General features: G+C 43.6%; 1 protein-coding gene across 4 annotated transcripts in view; it reads right to left on the bottom strand.

Annotated features, from left to right (window-relative positions):
* Nucleotides 1–18216, bottom strand: part of axin2 (axin 2 (conductin, axil)) — a 49284-nt gene extending 31068 nt beyond the window's left edge. The window contains exons 1-3 of one of the 4 annotated variants that reach the window (XM_072558890.1): nucleotides 17645–18216; nucleotides 15621–16554; nucleotides 1912–2052 (exon numbers count right to left, since the gene is read on the bottom strand). In XM_072558890.1, coding sequence (XP_072414991.1) covers nucleotides 1912–2052; nucleotides 15621–16426 — 947 coding nt within the window. In that variant the 5' untranslated portion in view covers nucleotides 16427–16554; nucleotides 17645–18216. Of the gene's footprint in view, nucleotides 1–1911; nucleotides 2053–15620; nucleotides 16555–17180; nucleotides 17401–17644 lie in introns of those variants that run through there. The other 3 variants (XM_072558893.1, XM_072558891.1, XM_072558889.1) reach the window with 3 other exon arrangements.
* Between the last annotated feature and the right edge of the window lie 943 nt (nucleotides 18217–19159).

The raw sequence follows: 19159 nt of genomic DNA, 5'->3' as shown, positions 1-19159 counted from the left end.
CACTTGAAGTTAATGAGGGTGAAACTGTATCCCTGTAAGAGGTGTGCCATCAGGAGAAATTTAGGAAAGACAGATCACACTCTGTGGAAGTACTGACAATATCAAACCCAATCTCTCTCTCCACAACGAGTACATGAGACAGTTTGGTGCTGCAGCTAATTTCACATCAGTCCTGGATGTTCCACCACTCCAACAACAGTGGAGAAACTGCACAAGATGTTCAACCACTTGTTTTCACCTGGATCACAGTCAGCATCATTCCGAGTTCTGGAATGACCTGACACCCAGATGTTCTGTTGAGCTCATGCTGTTTCAAACTATTTTCAAAGGAGGTATATCCGAGTGTAGAAAATTAGTCAATACCTCAATGGGCAAGAAGAGTGGGGAGGTGAAGTTGGAATTCGTTGATGCTTAGTCAATTGAGAAGGCTTGAAGATGGTGCACCATCTGCAGCTCCTCCTCAGGATAATAAACAAGGCCTTGCCAGTGTTGTCCACATATAGCAAACATAAATCGTTTACACTGAACTAAAGCGTCAGGTCCAGAAGAACCACATACCGGTCAGCAAACGATACGAAAATGTGCCCCTTGTCAAGGACAGAAGCCATACTCTCTTTTGGCATCAAGGCTACATTTACTCATTTCCTAAGGTAGGATCCTGGAGGCAACTATAAAAAGGGAGGTTCCAAATAGTTGTAAATAAGCCAGGCCAGACACAGTTACTTCCAGTTGAAAAATTAAGAATGTTACTTTTCTAGTGGCAACAGGGGATCTAACCTGACCATGGACAAAATGGCATGTTTGTTTGATATTAATAGATCCTTTGTGGTCTTTAAAACAGTAGTAACTGTTATAATTTTTATATATTACTTTGAACATTGTGAAACAAACCACAGCACTTCATAGGAGCATTATCAGACAAAATTTGACAATGAGACAATGGAGAAGACATTAAAAAAGGCAACCAAAGAGGTTTTATAAAAGGAGAGAGAGAAAGAGACGTTCAGGGAGGGAATTCCAATGTTTTGATGGCTGAAGACATGGTCTCGAAAAATGAGAGTGAAAGAAAAAAAATCAGGTTTTACAAGGGGTCATACTCAGTACAATTGGAGGAAGGATATAGGACTTTCTTAGATACATAGGAGTAATGCCTGATGGGAATTGAACACCAGGGTAGAATAAATTAGAACTGAGACATTGATGGATCGGGAGCCAGCATAGGAGTGAGTACAGGTGTGATGGGTGAAGATGTTTTAGCATGAGCTAGGAAACGGGCAGGAAAGGTTTGGACAAAAGTAAGTTTCCGAAGGGCAGAAGACAGGGAGGTCAACCAGCAGATCATTGGAATTATTGGCTCTGAATGTAACAGATGCATGGTTGAGGATTTAGCAGCAGTTCAGTTCAGGATTACAATAAAAATTAGCATGTGTAGACATGAGAAAAATCAAGTAACGAAAACTGTACCAGTGGGCAGAGGTGAGTCATGGCCAATAGCACCATCCCCCACCAAGGGACTTTACAAAAGTGACCTGGACCCTGTACTGCAGCTCCAGAACAAGCTCAGATTCAACCAATTCCTTACACCTTTATTGTATCATGGGATCCTAATAGTTCTAAGGTTCATTCCTTGGTTGTGGTCAAGTTTCCTCATCAGATTCTGGGCGCACACACATTCCTGGATTTCCTGTATCATCAGGATGCCTGGGGTATGGTGATGATCTGACTGAGGAAAGTGGAAGAGTTCAGATCCATTAACGATCAGTGCTGTACTGTCTATGTTGAACTTGGGATACAGTGAGGTAGAATGGGGGAGAAGAAATTCGGCCTCAGTGCAGTCAGAATCAAAGCTGTCCATCCCTGAAAGCAAATAACTAAACAAGGACAAAGTGTACAAGTGGAAATCATACTTACACACTACTGTCTGTCATTGACATCGAGTCATCAGTCATGACGTCACTGGAGATTTCACTGTCATTCGCACTACTAGCTGGAGCGAAGATGCAGCCAGTTTGATTATGATACGGGTTGGCAGGGCCATTTCTTCCATAGGATCTAAAAAGGACAGAATGTGTTTCAATTAACATTTGCACAACTGGTCTTCAAAGATACCCTTCAGTAAAATGCCAATCCATTCAATTACTTGAAAAGGCACTTTGGCTGACTTAGCAAGGAGGCATACAAAACCAGAAGGTCCCAGATTTGGTCCTAGTTGTACAACCATGTGCAGTGGTAGTACAGGCTAATGTCCCTACAATGTTCGGGTAGAGACGGGAGGGAAAACATTTCAACAGAATCTTTGCTTCTGATCGGACGTCAGTGGCTCAGGCTGAAAGTGCATGTGTGGAGGTAAGGCTCAACTGGGATAGGCTCTTAGGTTCAGACAAGGAGGAAGCCAAGATATGAAAGGACACCATGGAAGCACCAAGACTCAACTCTTGCTGTAAATAGAAAGTAAATAGAAAGTGGGCCACTAACACCAGTGCTTCATCAGAGGCTCACTGATGATGTTATCTAGTATGGTGATAAAACATCTGTAAACTAACCTTCCACTCAGTGAGCAAACTTACATCCAGAGTCAGTTCTCTCAGGAAAGTGTGGGTATAAAAGACAGTGAGTGCCTGGAATTGGTAACAATTCAAATTCTGATTATAAATCTGCAACTGATTGGACAGCTAAATTTCTCACGTCAGCACTCGGCATCATAGGAGATGGAGATCACCAAGCACTCGGCATCATAGGAGATGGAGATCACTGAGCTCCACCTGTTGCTTTTCCCTTTCCGCGCTCCCTGACTCCTGTCTAGTGGTACACCATTATTAATGGGTTTTGGGGAGCAGGGTGATAAAGGAAAGTTACAAAGCACAGAAACACCATAGTAAAGCAAGAGAAATATGTCCATCTAATTCATTAACAGGGAACAAGATGTGAACCAGGGCCACTCAGTGATCCTTTTCTAAAATGTACAGACAAGGTAGAACATCAAAAATATGTTACTAGATTAGCAAGCTTCAGGAAATTCAAATCACCCCAAGGTGACACAGAAAAAGTCAGAGTTCAATAAATCTGGTCATGTGTATGCTGGTCCCATTTGTAATGGCCTAACAATGGCCAAGATTGTCAGTAACAAACTAAATAGCTAACCAATACTATCTTGGAAAGGGGGATACCTGATCAAACTACAACTTCACACCTAAGGCATGTGATTGAATAAAACTAAATGCACTTCATAGCTAATGAACTATTTCTGAAGTGTAGTTATTATTGTAAAAATAAACATCAAATAAAAAAGGAATATGATCATTTGTTTTTAATGTTGGTTAAGGGGTTGATATTGTCTAGGAGATCAGGGAGAATTCCTCTGATCATCTTCAGAAAGTACCATGGGATCACTTACACCCACTTAAGAGGGAAGTCTCAATTTAACATCTCAACAAAATACTGCACCTCTGACACTGCAGCACTCCTACCATAGCAATATTTTCAAATTTCCGGAGTTTAACACCAAATGCTCTCAAAGTCAACTAGAAATTGATCATTGATTGGTAATATCCACATCTAGAGAACAAATAATTAAAAAAAACACATTTCCGTACCTGCAGTAAGCAACAGTGTGAACACATGATACTACATTTGTGGGTTGAAAAAATTCCACAGAGGCTGGTATCCTGTCACCAAGGATATTTATTTACCTTTATTTACACATGCATAGTACTTGATACTGGTCCCATTTCCACAGAGCCTGCTCTCTGGTGAACAGAACCTCTGACCCTCCTGCTTATTTTTCTTTCCCCCACACTACTGCCTAACAGCGGTAGTGCTTATATTTTCCCTGCATCCATGTCATGTGTGCGCAGGTGTAGGAATCAGTGAAGAACAACAAATGGGTAAATATTTATTTATATTCCACCACCAGGAAGAAAGGAAACACCAGAGTGGCCATTGACAAGCAGTGCCCTTCTCAGAGGGCAATGCTGCATGATCAAACAGTGAAGGGGAGGGCAAGGGTTAAATCAAAAAGAGTTGGAGAGGGAAATAATACCCTCCACACCCTGCGGCGCCCACCACTCCCGGAACAGCTCCAGGGTGTTGGTGGACACCGCGTGCTCCTTTTCCAGAGACACCCGCACTCTGACATAACCGCAGAAGAGGGGCAGGCAATCAGCCATAATGGTCCCCTCCAAAGCCCGCTGCCTGGACCTGTTTATGGCCAGTTTGGCCAGGCCCAGGAGCAGACCCACGAGGAGATCCTCTGACCTACCCACCCCGCTCCACACCTCATGCAGGAGAGGTTGAGAAAGAGAGTCTTTCATGGTAATCATCAAACCAGTGGTGGGAATTGAACACAGGCTGTCGGTATTGCACTGTTCTATAAAACCAACAATCCAGCCAACTGACCTAAATCGATGCCCAGCCCTCCTGTTTATATCTGTCAGCCAGGGCTTTCTGATTAGGGCTATTTAATCTGGTCCAATCAGGGAACTCAAATGCTATGAGTACCACTTGGCTGTCCTCGCTACAGTCGCTACATTCCACATCCGTGACGTACGGGGATGTAGGTTGTTCTTCTAGCCTCTCCAAGGTAATATTTGCATTAGGTCCAGTTCCACCAACTTATCCTCAGAGATGGGCAGTATGTACTAACCCATAGTCCGTCTCTTATGTCTGGGACATCGTGTCAAGGCTGCAACATCTGCTGTGTCCATCTCAGTTTCTTCCATGCTAGACAGAGGGGGAGAACCCATTTGCTCCAACAGCCTTTCAAGTTGTTCCGAGGGATTGGGTATGTTTTGCTCCTGCCCTGTTTGAGAGTTTACAGCTTTCACATAATCCAAGTGCTTGTTCAGGACTGCCTTGCCTACCCAAACTTTGCAAGGTCAGGTCCTGTCATGTACTTTGATCGTACCTTTTTCCTGTGGCTTTTGCATCAAACTTAGTGACCTGAAGTAACCTCTTACTTAGAGGGGTCTTGTGTCAGGCTTTGGAGTTCCTGATGCTATTACACCCTGTCCCCAAAAGTGTGGGAAGATCAGGTTGAATCTGGTGCAGTCTTCTCCCCATTAGCATCCCTATTGGAGCTGTACCTGTAGTTGCATGAGGGATTGGTCCAATAACCAAACAGGAATTGGGACAGTTTGGTAATGAGTGAAGCTGCAGGCTGTTACTTCAAGCCTGCCTTCAATGTTTGGACTGCTGTTTCCACCAGACCATTGAACAATGGATGGTATGGAGCTGTCCTTACAGCCGAATGCCTTTCAACTTTAGAAAATACTCAAACTCACTGCTGGCAAATGGTGGCCTGTTGTCTGTGACCAGTATCTCCGGAGACTAGTGTATTTCTTTTCTGTTGTTGTCCCCATATTTGACGATTGTACTCTTTGCATGTCTATCCATTTTGAGTAGGCGTCCACGATGACTATGAACACTGAGCCCATGAAAAAGGACCTGCATAGTCAACGTGTAACTGAGTCCAGGGTTTACCCGGCCAATCCTATGAATGTCGGGGTGTAAATGGCAATATGCTTTGTCCTTGTTGGCACTCTGAGCACCACCTGGTTAAGTCTGCATCCAATCCTGGCCACTAGACATAACTTCTTGCCAACATCTTGGCATTTTGATCACAGCTGGATGACCTTGGTGGAATTCAACTAACGTATGGTGGTGACCTTTGATTGGGACAAATCACTCTTGCTCCCCATAATAATATACTGTCCACTACAGCAATGTGGACTTGCCGGGCCCAGAAAGGTCTCAGTCCTGGTTGTCATGGTCCTTTTGCTTCCTCCACTACCACCAGCTGTTTGAGTTTTGCCAGGAAAGGATCTTTTTGCATCCACAGTTGGCTATTGTCAGTGGTGACTGGAAGGGTGAAGGAAGTTTAAAACCAGCATGGACTCTTCCAGGAGAGGCACCACCAGTGGTGAATCTGCCAGTAGGAGGCAGCTCAAGACATCCACATTTGCCACTTGGCCTCCCAGACAATGTACTGACTTGCAATTGTAGGCATTGAGAATATGGGCCCACTGGTGAATCCAATCAGAGGTGGTGAGCAACACAGCCTTGTCTTCTTTAAGTAGCCCGAGCAGAGGTTTGTGGTCTATCACTATTACAAACTAATGTCCGTAAAGGTATTTGTGGCACTTTCTCACGCCAAAGATGACCACCAAACCTTCCTTCTCTAACTGGGTGTATTTGCACTCTGCATCAAAGTCCATGAAGCATATGTTATCATCATTCCTCTCCTTTGGGCCATCAGTGAGGCAACACTAACCCAACATTGTACGGGAAGGCACCAGATCTCACTTTGGATCATATTGTGCCAACACCTTAGACAATGATAGCTGCTTCTTCACTCCCTAAAGGCTATGCCTTGGCTACAAGAGCATTTCCAAGGCTGACCCTTTTTTGATAGCAGTTCTAAGGTTGCCAGGATGAAGGCCAGGTTATATATGAATGGATTTTCTGTAATAATTCACCTACCCAAGGAAAGACCTAAGCTCTGGTACAGACGTGGGAGGTGGGGCACCTTTGATCAACCTCATTTTATCTTCAAACCGGTGTAACCCAGTCTAGTTGGCTCTGCAGGCCAAGTAGGTCACTTGGAACACAGCTTTCCCTTCAGGCATATACTCATCTTGGAGAAATATCTAAGGGCTATGTCCAAATTCTAAGTGCTCTTCATTGGTCCCTGTTATTAGTACATCATCCAGATAAATGGCGACCTGCGGTAGACCTTGTAAAATGTTCTCTATTGTGCGTTAGAAAATGGCACAGGCTGACAATATCCCAAATGACAGTCTTGTGTATTGGTACAAACCCTTATGGGTATTAATATTTGTGGGAATCCTCATCTTACTGCAAATAAATACACATGGCTCAAGTCATGTGAAGGACAGTCCCTCTGCCAGCTCTGAGTACAAGTCTTCCATGCAAGGGATTGGGCATTTATCCAGCTGCAAGAAGCTGTTTACTAGTTTGTTTAAGATCCCCACAAAGGCAAACCAACCTATTGAGCTTCACAATCATTATGACTGGTGCTGCCAATTCCTCAAACTGGACTGGTTTGATGATTCCTTCGCTTTCCAGCCTCTTGATTTCTGCCTCTATATTGCACACAAGGCAAATGGCACTGACTGGGCCATGCAGAACCATGGAATTGCTTCCTGGTCACCATGTAAGATGGCCTTGGCTCCTTTCAGACTCCAATAGACCTTCCTGAAAAACCTTCAGGTATTTAATTAGGACTTCACTCAGGCAACCATATTCTAATTGAAAAATGTTCAGCCAATCAAGGTAAATCTTTCTCAACCAATTTCACCCATTCAAACCTTTTACTCCAATCAGTGGGAACTGATCCAGCTGCTTCTCCTAAGTTGTACCCTTAAAAGGTTCCTCAGTATAGGTTCTCAGTCTGGCCAAGGTCTTGCGCAAACGTAAGGATTGGAGTCCAGGACAAATTTTGTTAAAGACTAGTTCTGCAATCACTGATACAGCCAAAATCTCCATTTAACCGGATGTTTATTTCAATTGGTTCTGAATAAGATGTTGTGAAGCAATTTAAGTGTTCCAAACCAGGTGTAGATGGACTTTACAAAGTGTGCAGTCTCCTGGATAACAGTTTTGAGCTCCCTTACTCCAGTTCGGTCTAGCAGGACTCCTTTGCTATCTCAAGTCCGCATACCGGCAGCAATGGCTTGCCAGCCCAGATCCTCAAGAAAATGTTAACAATTTGGACAAACATTAACCATTTGGCTTTGTTTTGGGTTTTGCTGTGGGGGCTGACCTGGATTCCCTCTGTTCAGGATATGACCTGCAGGAAGCTGCGTGTTTGCCTTCACTCCAGTGATGTTCCCTAAGCTTAGTTGGCCTGTAAGAATGTCCACTTCCACTGGAATACCCTGTAGCTCACATGCTCCACTTGCTGCATTTTCTAATAATAGTCAGTTGTAGTGCCTACTTGAAGTCCAGTTGGGCTTCACCTAATAGGCGCTTTTGCATGATTACATCATTAATCCCACATACCAAATGGTCTCAGCATCTCATTTAGGGTTAAACCAAAGTCACATGCCTCTTCCAGTTGTTTTAACCTAGCCAAAAATCCCAATATGGCTTCCCATGGTTCTCAATTGCTGAGTAAAACCAATACTCCGAATTAGAGAAGACTTGGGATTGTAATATTCGTTAACCAAATCCAACAACTCTTGAAAGGTTTTAGTATCTGATGCCTTAGGGAAAGTTAGGCTCCTAGTAACAGAAAAAGCTGCAGGTCCATAAACTATAAGAGACTGACTTGTTGCTTTTCATCCGCCCAGGAAAAAAAACTTTCCACATACTGGGCCCAGTCTTCAATGGCAAGACTGAATGAGTCAAGTTTCCAAATAATAGTATGGTGCCAGAAATGCGCACCCAATTCAAAGACTATTGATGTGAACAAATTTCTTCATTTGCATATTTTTGTCTCTTGGGGCCACTGAAATAATTCCAGAGGGGCTGGTATCCCATCACCAAGTCTCCCTTTATCTACGTGTGCATAGTAATTGATACTGATCTGGCTTCCTCAATGCCAGCTCTCAAGAATGAACAGAACCTCTGACACACCTATTCTTATCTGTCAGCTAGGGCTCCCTGATAGGGGCTGTTAATCTGGTCCAATCTGGGAATTTATTCTATGACATCTACCTGGCTGACCTTGTTACAATCACAATAGCTGTACACAGCTCATGAGCAGCTTGCATTGAAGGCATTGCAGAACTGTGCAAGGGCACAAATGGCCTTGTGGCATTGTCACTAGACTAATAATCCAGAGACACAGGTAATGTTCTGGGATTGTGGGTTCAAATCCCACTGAATTTGAATTCAATAAAAATCTAAAATTAAGAATCTCATGATGACCATAAAAACATGTTGACTGTCAGAAGAAAAACCCATGTGGTTCACTAATGCCCTCTAAGGATAGAAATCTGCCACTTTACCTGGTCTGGCCTACATGTGACTCCAGACCCACAGAAATGTGGTTGATTCTTAACTGCCCTCTGGACAATAAATGCTGGCTGAGCTAGTGATGCCCACATCCCCTTAATGAGTAACAAAAACTTTTGCATTAGTGAACTTATGTGGGTTTAATGATAAATTATAGGTCAATGCACACCATTGCTGAGACTCTCTTTCAACACAGATTTAGTTATTTCTGTAATTCGCCACAAGGGGATTCAAACCCACATCCCTGCAGCATTAACCAAGCACCTAATTTATAAACAGGTTAGGAGGAGAACGAGACATGGATCATTTGGCTTCAAGCCTGCTCCAGCATTGAATATTTTGAGGGCTGATCTGATTGGAATCTCAACTCCACATTCTCACCTACCCTTGGCAGCCTTCCACCCACCTGCCTTCCTCTGCTGCCTTAAATATACTCAAGAGCTCTGCTCCACCGCCTTGTGGCAAAGAGAGTTCCCAAGGCTCGTGACTCTCCTCTTGTTTTAAATTGGCAACTCCTCATTTTTCAAATGGTTCACTCCTAGTTTTAGATTCTCCTAAAGGTAGAAACATCCTGCACCCTGTGAAGACCCCTTGGGAACTTTTGTTTCAACCAAGTCACATCCTACTCTTTTAACACGAATAGATTCATAATTACTGGCCCAGTGATGCATCCACTAACTTGAAACAGTAAAAAGACAACAACTTGTTGATTAAGGTATTGCAACAATAAACTCCAAGGATACTTATTTAAAGAAGAGGAATAATTACTTAGTCACGCTGATGTTTGGTTATTCTACGAGCAAGCCTCCTGTGCCATTGCTCACTGAAGGGTAATCTACATTATTGATATGTTTTCTGTAATTGTATGACTGTGCTGAAGTCTTTTAAAAAATCCCACTTCTTGCCAATGAACATGTCCTGAGGCCAAAGATTTATGAACTGCAAACAGATAATTGTAAACATCCAACTCTAAGTTAATGAGTACCCAATTTTTCTATCACGTTTTATAGACATTATGCTATGAATTAAAATTTAATTGGACAACAATACCTGAAACAATCAAATATGAATATGATGAATCAGTGAGAGTTTCCTCCCTATGGTAATTAGTTGTAATCTGGAGTGCATTGCTTCAAAGGCAGTGTGGAAGCAGATTCAGTAGTAACTTTCAAAAGGGAACTGGATAAATACTTGTAAGAGAAAAATGTGAAGGGCTATGGGGAAAAACAGGGGCAGTGAGATTGTTTGGATAGCATTTTCAGAGGACAGGCATGATGGGGATGAATAGTCTCTTCATGCTGTGTATGGTCAATGAAAAGGTGATAAAACCTGATAAACTGTTGTAGAATACATATCCATAAGATTGTGTTGATCTCCAATGCTATTCCTCACAGTTTGGATTCTGAAGAACAGCCTTAGCATTCAGCTACTTTTCTAGCACCTCATTTCATGAGGGGAAGAAGTTGGTGAAGGATGGCCAAAAGTAAAGTCTCTGGTCAATCTGGTTGTTGTTGATCACAATCCAGAAAAACTAACTGTTCATGTCCTCCCCTTACTATCATCATAACTCTGCTGTTGAACCAAATGTCAGATAAATGGCACCCATGCATCCCCTCGACTACAAGCTACCCACCACCAACCCCCCCCCCCCCCCCGCCAAACAATCTGCATAGTTTGTTTAAAGATTGTGAAATCAGGATTCTTGACTGATAGATATCTATAATGTGACCGTTTCCCTCACCATTCTCCAGCTATTCTGCCCAAGCCCAGTTCCTAAAGACATGATTACCTCTTGGGGGCATACTTAATGAAGTGGCCATTATTCATGTGAACCTCAACAATGAATGGCAACGTGTCAATTTTGAAAAAAATCACCCCATTCAGATATATATTGTGATGCACGCCTTGGGCAAGTGGGACTTGAACATATTGTGGCTCACTACCATTTTGTCACAAGAAATTCCAGTATGTGTATTTCACCAGGAAGTGTGCCCTACCCAAAGATAAGGTAAAGTTGTGGGATAGTGATTAGGAAAGAACATAAATTGATGTGTCTCAATCTAACCAAGATATGCTGAAGCTAACTGTAATATCTCTAGAGAGATTTGGAAGTTTAACCTAATTTATATCCAAGACACTTACTGGATAAATCTGTTATCCAGCAGGAAAAGCCAAATTAAGTCATTGTGTTATATCATAAGCAATGACCTATTGTATAATGTACGAAAACTGCAACTGTACAATACTCATTTAAGTTGTAAGAATATGCAACTATATAATTTATACTTATTACAATAATGTCTATCGCTAAAAGAAAGATGATCCTTTCTCTCCTTACTTTAGGATTCTCCAAAATGCCACAATGAAGTGCATTTGAAGGGCATTCATTGTGACCTTATAGAGGTTTATAAAATCATGGGGAGCATGGAAAAGGTAAATAGACAAGGTCATTTTCCTGGGGCAAGGGAGTCCAAAACTAGAGGGCATAGATTTAAGGTGCAAGGGGAAAGATTTAAAAGGGATGTAAGGGGCAACTTTTTCATACAGAGGATGGTGTGTGTATGGAATGACCTGCCAGAAGAAGTGGTGGAGGCTGGTACAATTACAGTATTTAAAAGGCACCTGGATGGGTATATGAATAGGAAGGGTTTAGAGGGATATGGGCCAAGTGTTGGCAAATGGGATTAGATTAATTTAGGATTTTGTCAGCATGGACGAGTTAGACCGAAGGGTCTATTTCCATGCTGTACAGCGCTATGACTCTGTATAATGAAATACAAACTTGCACAGCAGGCTGTCACAAACAATCATCCCCGACAGTATGATTTTGAGAAAATAACCTATTTTTGTGATAATGACTATGCTGATAGGGGGAGGCAATGGTCTAGTGGTATTATCACTAATCCAGAGACCCAGGTAAGGTTCCAGAAGCCCAGGTTCAAATCCTGCCAGGGCAGAATTGGGAGCTGGAATTCAATTCCAAATTTTTTTATTAAGAGTCTAATGATGACCATGAATACATTGCTGATTGCCAGGGAAAAAAACCCATCTGGTTCACTTAAGCTGCCACCCTTATCTGGTCTGGCCTACAGGACCCTCCACACCCGCAGAATTGGGGTTGATTCTTAACTGCCCCTTGGGCAATTAGAGATGGGAAATAAATCCTGCCCTAGCCAGTATTTGGTAAATGGATAATTTTCAAAAAACTATGTAAATATCAAACAAGGTATTGGGTTTATGTCCCCTATCCATCTTCAAAACCATGTCTTGGATATTTTATATTCATGTGAGGGAGAGGACAGGGTTTTGGTTTAGAGTCTCATCTAGAAGATATTACTTCAGGTCGTGCAGCATTCCCTCAGTTCTGTATTAGAGGGTCAGCCCAGAGTTTTTATGCTCATGTCTCTAGAGTAGAACATGAACCCATGACCCCTGCCTTACAGACTTCTTCTGGTCCACTAATGGTAAACCAAAGGACATGCTACTCTATAGTAGCAGTGGCATCAAAGTGTGGCATGAATATTGTTTGCCACTTGTCAGCCAAACCCTGGATATTGTCTGGGGCTTGCTGTTTTTGGACATGGACTGCTTCAATACCTGAGGAATTGTGAATGATGCTGAATATTATGCAGTCAGTGAATATCCTACTTCTGACCTGATGCTGGGGGGAATATCATTGATGAAACAGCTGAACATGTTGGGCATAAGACATTATACTGCAGGACTCTTGCACAGGTATCTTGCAGCTGAGATGAATGACCCACTACAAACAACCATCTTCCTTGCTTGCCGGGTATGACCTCAACTAGTAGAGAGTTTTCTGATTCCCATTGATTCAGTTTTGCTAGGGCTCCTTGATGCCATATTCAGTCAAATGCAGCCTTGATATTAAAGTCAGTAACTCATCTCACACCTATAATTCAGCCCTTTTGTCCATGTTTGAACTAAGGCTGTAATGAGGTCAAGAGCTGAATGGCCCTGGGAGAATCTTAACTGGGTATCAGAGAGCAGCTTTACCACAAAAGGTGCTGTACAAGTGCAGGCTGTATTGTTGCTCAATGTCTTTATCTTGCTGAATGTTAATATTTAACAGGCCCCTCCCAGTTTCCCCCTCTGTGCTATGGAGGGTACCAGTGCAGTGAGACCCTCACTCCAAGACAAAAACTCTTCCTATGATAAAATATATTCCCACAGGTTGTTTGATGTCCACAGGCAGTTTGCAATACTCTTACATAAATGCAAAACATCAACATCACCAGAAACCAGTCTGACCCAAGCAGAGACAGACAATCTTCTCGTTCCCCTCTCTCACCTGTGAACTCTGAATATGATATGGTTGACATTCTGCAGTTTCAAAGGATCACCCATCATTTTTTTTTCTGGGGTCTGCTGATTTTAATAATTGGAATCACTTACACAGGACTTGGAGCTTAGGAATGTGACAGCATGTTCTAACTTTTTTTCTCTTCTTAAAAAAAAGCCTTTCATCTACCCATCCCCCATAGTGCTCATGATTAAACCGTGCAGGCTTGATTTAAGTGAGTAACACAGCTGCCCTAATAGTTAACAGCACATCCACTCATTTCAGTGGTTCTGAACCCTTTGTTACACTTGGACTGACTTACTCACTTTCAACCTCTGAAATAGCTCGACTCAATTCTCTCTCAAACAACAGGCTTCTCTCTCCTACTGTGAGGTATTGCACTATTTTACCAGTGATGGGGAGTGGGGGCTGTTGGGAGGTGAGAGAAGAGAACATGAATACTGTTTAGATATGAGCAAAGAGAGAGGGATAAGAAGGGCCCCTTCTCTCTGAGAGGCCCTACTGCAGTGTACTGTTGGGAGTTAACATCATGACTAAAGTCTTAGGCCCCAGTATAGAGTGACCTTTGCTTCAGGCCTTCTTTCAAAGAGCAGGTATTTAGCACAGCTGGGACTGCATTCTTTAAAAGCAGTGATTTCAATTAGAAGATAAAGAAAAAAGAAGAGAAAAAGATGGGAGTGGGGAAGAAAGTACAAGAGGCACAAGAAAGAATTCAAATCTCAGGGCTAAATTAGTTCCACATGCTTCTGATGGGCACTAAATTACAACATAAAAGAGGAAGACTTTTATGAAAGATTTTACTGTCTTAGATCAATCACTTCAAGTCAAGGAGTGTCGGTGACATTCTTTTGTCCTTCCCTGTAGTCTTCTGAATGAAGAAGGCCATAGTCTTTTGGTCTTTATCACTTTGTAATGAGTAATAGCCACATGTTTTGTAGTTAAAATAGAATAGCCAAGACTGATTAGGCAAAGGACCACCCCCCTTTGGAGAGGAAAAACATCCTATTCCAGGAGTCAGACACAGCTGGAAATGGAAGCTGCAGTGAGCAGTCCTTTGAAACTTGTATTTTGCTCTTTCATATTTGCATTGCAGTAAAACCCTTCACACTCCCCACTGCCATTCCAGTTCTACCCAGAATGCTAACCAGCTGGTTGCAACCCCAAAGAGGAACTTACTTGAATATGCACTCAATTTCTAAAAAAAAGAATTTTTTTTCACATTTCAGCATAAAATCAGTAGGTTCTCTTATATACAGTCCATCTTAAGAAAACTGATTAAAATTGTTTTCCTGCGATTAAGCTTTTTTTTTATAACATTGTGGTAATTGTACCCAGATGGATTGACTGTTTCCCTGTTTTGCATCAGCTTGTCTATGAACAGGGTTTAAATGGTGGTGGCCTCCACTCTATGCTCCGCAAAGACATTCCACAAGATGGCCAACATTCAAAGTGTTTTCAGCTGTCAGGCACCACTTGCTGCACGACTTCAAGGGACCAGCTTGATGCTTCCCAGTCCATCTTATCTCATATCTCAATGTAATACCACAGAAGCTAGCTTTCTTGGATCTCAATCTTTCTCTCTGCATTGTGTGTGGTATCAGTGCACCTCAGCAAAAAGTATCTAACCTGTGATCAGTTACACCCAGTCACAAAGCATTGCTTCCTCCCTCTCTGTTTTCTATTATTACACATGTTCACATTCACAAAGGCAAAATTGGAATCGGAACATGAGTAAATAGGTCTATACAGTGAGCCCAGGGCATCATTAAAATAAGACATAAAGCATTGCTAGCTGTTGTTAAACCTGCTCCAAGGAAACACAGGAGCTTCTGATCTACATTTTCACTGAGAAGATCCTTCCTATAATTTAGGAACATTGCAACAAGATGCAAGTTTACAATGTGATCATTCAACATCAGTAATTTAAAACAAACTTTAGTTCTAACAACTTTTTTTTGGGAAAGTTCAACCTCAGAAGTGAATTCTTTGAGCACAGGAAACATGCAACCTGTCATCTGTTATTCACCACAGCTTTAAAGCGGGGGAAATATCCTTGATGTCTGCAGAGGAGACTTAATGGGAGGCAGATGAATCCTTTGCAAAGAAAATTAAAAATGTTAACTGCCCTCACAATGCTGGCTGGTTGGTGTTAACCCTCTCTCCCAGAACAGGTCTGCAGATCCATTGGGAATGTGAGCATTCATTCCTGTAAACATCACAACCTCAGAAAGGGACCAAGTGAGGCAGCAGCAGAGAGCAAGACATTGCAGGGCAACTGGGAAATATTAAACAAAATAAGAAAATGTAGCTGGGTGCTTACCCGTAATATTTGCCAGTGTTGCTATCGGTGCACCTGACTGAAGAGCTGGCCCGGAGAGTTTTACCGCTCAGTCCCACGCCAGAGGGTAAGGTGTTGTCTCGGAGGTCCGGGCAGATCCACTCCTCCTCTTCATTCAGGGTTGGCAAGTAAGCACAAACCACTTGTATACTCCCCAGTTCGGTGTTAGAGGCAAACAAAGCATTCTCTCCTCCGGTCCTGATATACTGAAGGTAGATATCTGATGTCAGAAACATCTGGTAAGAATTTTCTTCCATCAAGGTCTGGATCTCAGTCTGGGCCTGGTCGAACATTGCTGAATCAATCTGCTGCTTCTTGATGGTGTCTTTGATGTAGGACCTAGTGGCTGGTTTCAGGTGCCTGGAAACCGCACTGTGCTCCACGTACCGCTTGTGGATCGCCTTCGCCACCCTCAGCGTTTTGGGCTCTCGGAGATCCATCTGCCTGAAGCCATTGCAGGCGAACCAGAAATCCAAGGTGTCCACCGCCGCCTCCCTCTCCAGGAAGCTGCGGAAAAGCTGCGCCCCGTCCTGGTCTGCCAACAGCGACAGCAAGGAGCGGGTCCACCTGCTGACCGGGGACTCCAGGCAGGCGCTGCCCTCTGCCTCTGCCTCCTCCCTCCTCGGGGCTGAGCTCACCGCTTTGGGCTTCAGGCTGGCTTTCCTGCTGTTCTGGGAACGGGGCGGTTGGCAGCTCACCCCTTCCTCTCCTGGCACCGGCGGCCGAGGAGCATCTGCTCGGAAGCTGCCGGCGTATGGAAGGCAGGAGACCATGACAGCGGTACTCATGCCGGAGGGACTCGGGCCCCGGGCTCTCTCCTCCCTCTGTGTGTGTGTGTGTGTGTGTGTCTCTCTGTCTGTCTTGTTCAATCGGCTTTTGCAAATCTCCTCTTCAGTCAGCAAGGGCCGCCTTCTGTCTGTAACAGAAAGTATCGATCTAATGAAACCCAGAGCCGCCCAACTTCAAACAGGATGAGAAGCAAAAAGAAACCCACACACACAGCAAGGCAGACTTTTCAATCGAATCTTTTGTGCATTTCTTGCCGAGATAACTCAAAGACGAAACAAAAGCATCAAAAAAGTATTCTGAAGGTTATTGAAATGCTGAGGGGAAATGGAAAACACAAAAGCAAAGTTCTGACGTACAGTAAACTCTTGCTCAAACTTTGGGCTGGGAGAGAGATAGAAATCTGACCAGGGAGAGAAAAAAAACTCAAGGAGCTGGAGGGGGGGTGGCTTCTACAAGTGAGGGCCCATTGCTCACTCTCAGCCCCCTTAATGAAGCTGAACGGGACCCTCGCATCCAACTGCCCCCTTTCCCCTTAACCCAAATTAAAACCACCTTCCACATTTGACCAAACAAAAAGTTGTTCAAAAATTACCGCACGTTACAGCATTTTCAAAAAAAAGGGGCACTGAAGGGTTAACACCAAACTTTAATTCGCTCTGACAGTCAAATAAGTTTATAAAATCCGCCCCCCCCCTCCCTCCAACTTGGATCAAACAGCGATATCCCCATTCAGGGTCCGATCCACTTGATTACCTTAGTCGATCAGTCATGGGGATCGAGGGAGAGTGACCAGGGCGAACTTCACAGTTCAGTCCAGCTCTCCTCCCGGGTTACTACCAGATCACATACTTCAAAAACGGAGATAAACATCTCAGCTCTCACTTACACCAGCCGGGATTTCACATCCTCCCCATGTTACCCGCACCGATCCCCAGCCCCGGGGGGCGGGAGGCTGTCCCTCTGGGGGAGGGGGGAACATTGTGACCCCCCCCGGCGGACACACACCTGAGCAAACCCCACTCCCCCGATCACCCACCCATCCTCCAGCAGCAACCAACCTCATGAGTCTCACTCCTAGCCAAGGGCGGGGGAAGGGTTAAAGGCGGACCCGGTCTCTCGATTCTCTCCCAACAAGGCCGCTCAGTTCAAAGGAATGTCAGAGAACATCAAAGGAACGGGAGAAGGGCCATCAGCAGCAAGCCAGGCTCAGAACTTACCATTCAAACATCTTCCGGCCAGTGGGCAGCCTCAGAGAGCTCGCACTGGGCACTGACACTGTCTGCAATCAATCCCCGTCCCGTATCTGGGTTCCCAATGTTCATCTGGGTCTCCCGTAGACACAAGCTATCCTCCGCTTCCCTCGACAGATTGTTCTGCCTCTTTCCCCTGTTCTTGTTCCTCGTTTCACTCAGTCATTCCACGCAGCAAACGTCCTTCCAGCTATTGCAACACACACACACACAAACTGAAGCCGCGGTTTAAGTGTGGACATCAAAGAGCTCAGCCGAGCGAGCAAGTCCAGCAAGAGAGATAGCAACACAATCTCCGGGCAAACACAGCCACGGGGACAGGCACGTCCACCAACGGCACAGCCCAGCGGTCCCTGGCTCCTCACTTCAACAGGCCTCGTCACCTCCTCGGGAATTGCCAGCCCCAAACCCCCGATCATCTGTGTCACGGATTTATAAACTTTCCAGGACCTTATCAAAGGGAATCCGTCTTCAGCCAACTCCCTGGGGGTGGAGACGTCAACAGTGACTGATGTGCCGCCCCAATCGCATTATGCCTTCGCTTCACAATTGCTACAGAAAGTTACATTACTCGCTAAAAGATATAATGTGAATGTGCCAAGGCAGGGACATATTTGTTGTCCTTAACCTCTTGGACGGGATTCCTTCAAACTTTTACTTTTTGTTTTAATAAAACATTTTTGCATGCAATACCCTCATGTACTTTTGTGTTGCACTTTCAAACTCGGCCACAGTGACAGACACAGAGACTCCAGGCTCTAATATGTAAAAGGGGCCTGTTGCAGGGAACGGTCTCTGCATACACTTAAAGCGTGCAGGGCAATTGAAAACTTATGCAATGCTGCTCCGGGTTACTTTATGGCATTAATAATCCCACCCCGTATTCACAGAGACGGAAAAGTAAATTAATCCTCAAGCCTTTCTATTGGACCAAGCCTAACATCCAAAAAATAATAATTGCACAATTTAAAATAGTAAAACTATTTCGGCGTTTTCAGAGTAAACATTAATTAACTTGCCTGGGAAACTTTGATTCAAATTGCACTTAAGTTAGTTCTCATTGTTTTAATATTGTCAAAACGTGTATTTGCATATCAAAGTTTGTAGAATGAGTTGATCATTCCATTTCCTTTTTGTTTTCGAGAAACTGTCAGTGATCCGCACATGAAAACCATCTGGACAAATGGTATTACAGTCAGTTTAAGAACTATTTTTCAAAAAATATATTTTCTTTGATCCTTTAAGTGAAGCGGGGCTATTGGCAAACACATTATGAGTTTTTAAGGCCGTTACCAACACTTTCAAGCTTCTCAAATGTCTGATATTTATCTAACAGCAATTTTAACAGATATGTATCTATAAGCAGGAATCAGGAAGTTAAGGAAGATCGTGATTTGGAGATGCCGGTGTTGGACTGGAGTGGACAAAGTTAAAAATCACACAACACCAGGTTATAGTCCAACAGCATTACTTGGAAGCACT

Source organism: Chiloscyllium punctatum, chromosome 39, assembly GCF_047496795.1.
Source record: "Chiloscyllium punctatum isolate Juve2018m chromosome 39, sChiPun1.3, whole genome shotgun sequence".
NCBI lineage: Eukaryota > Metazoa > Chordata > Chondrichthyes > Orectolobiformes > Hemiscylliidae > Chiloscyllium > Chiloscyllium punctatum.
This window is presented reverse-complemented; position numbering and strand designations above follow the sequence as displayed.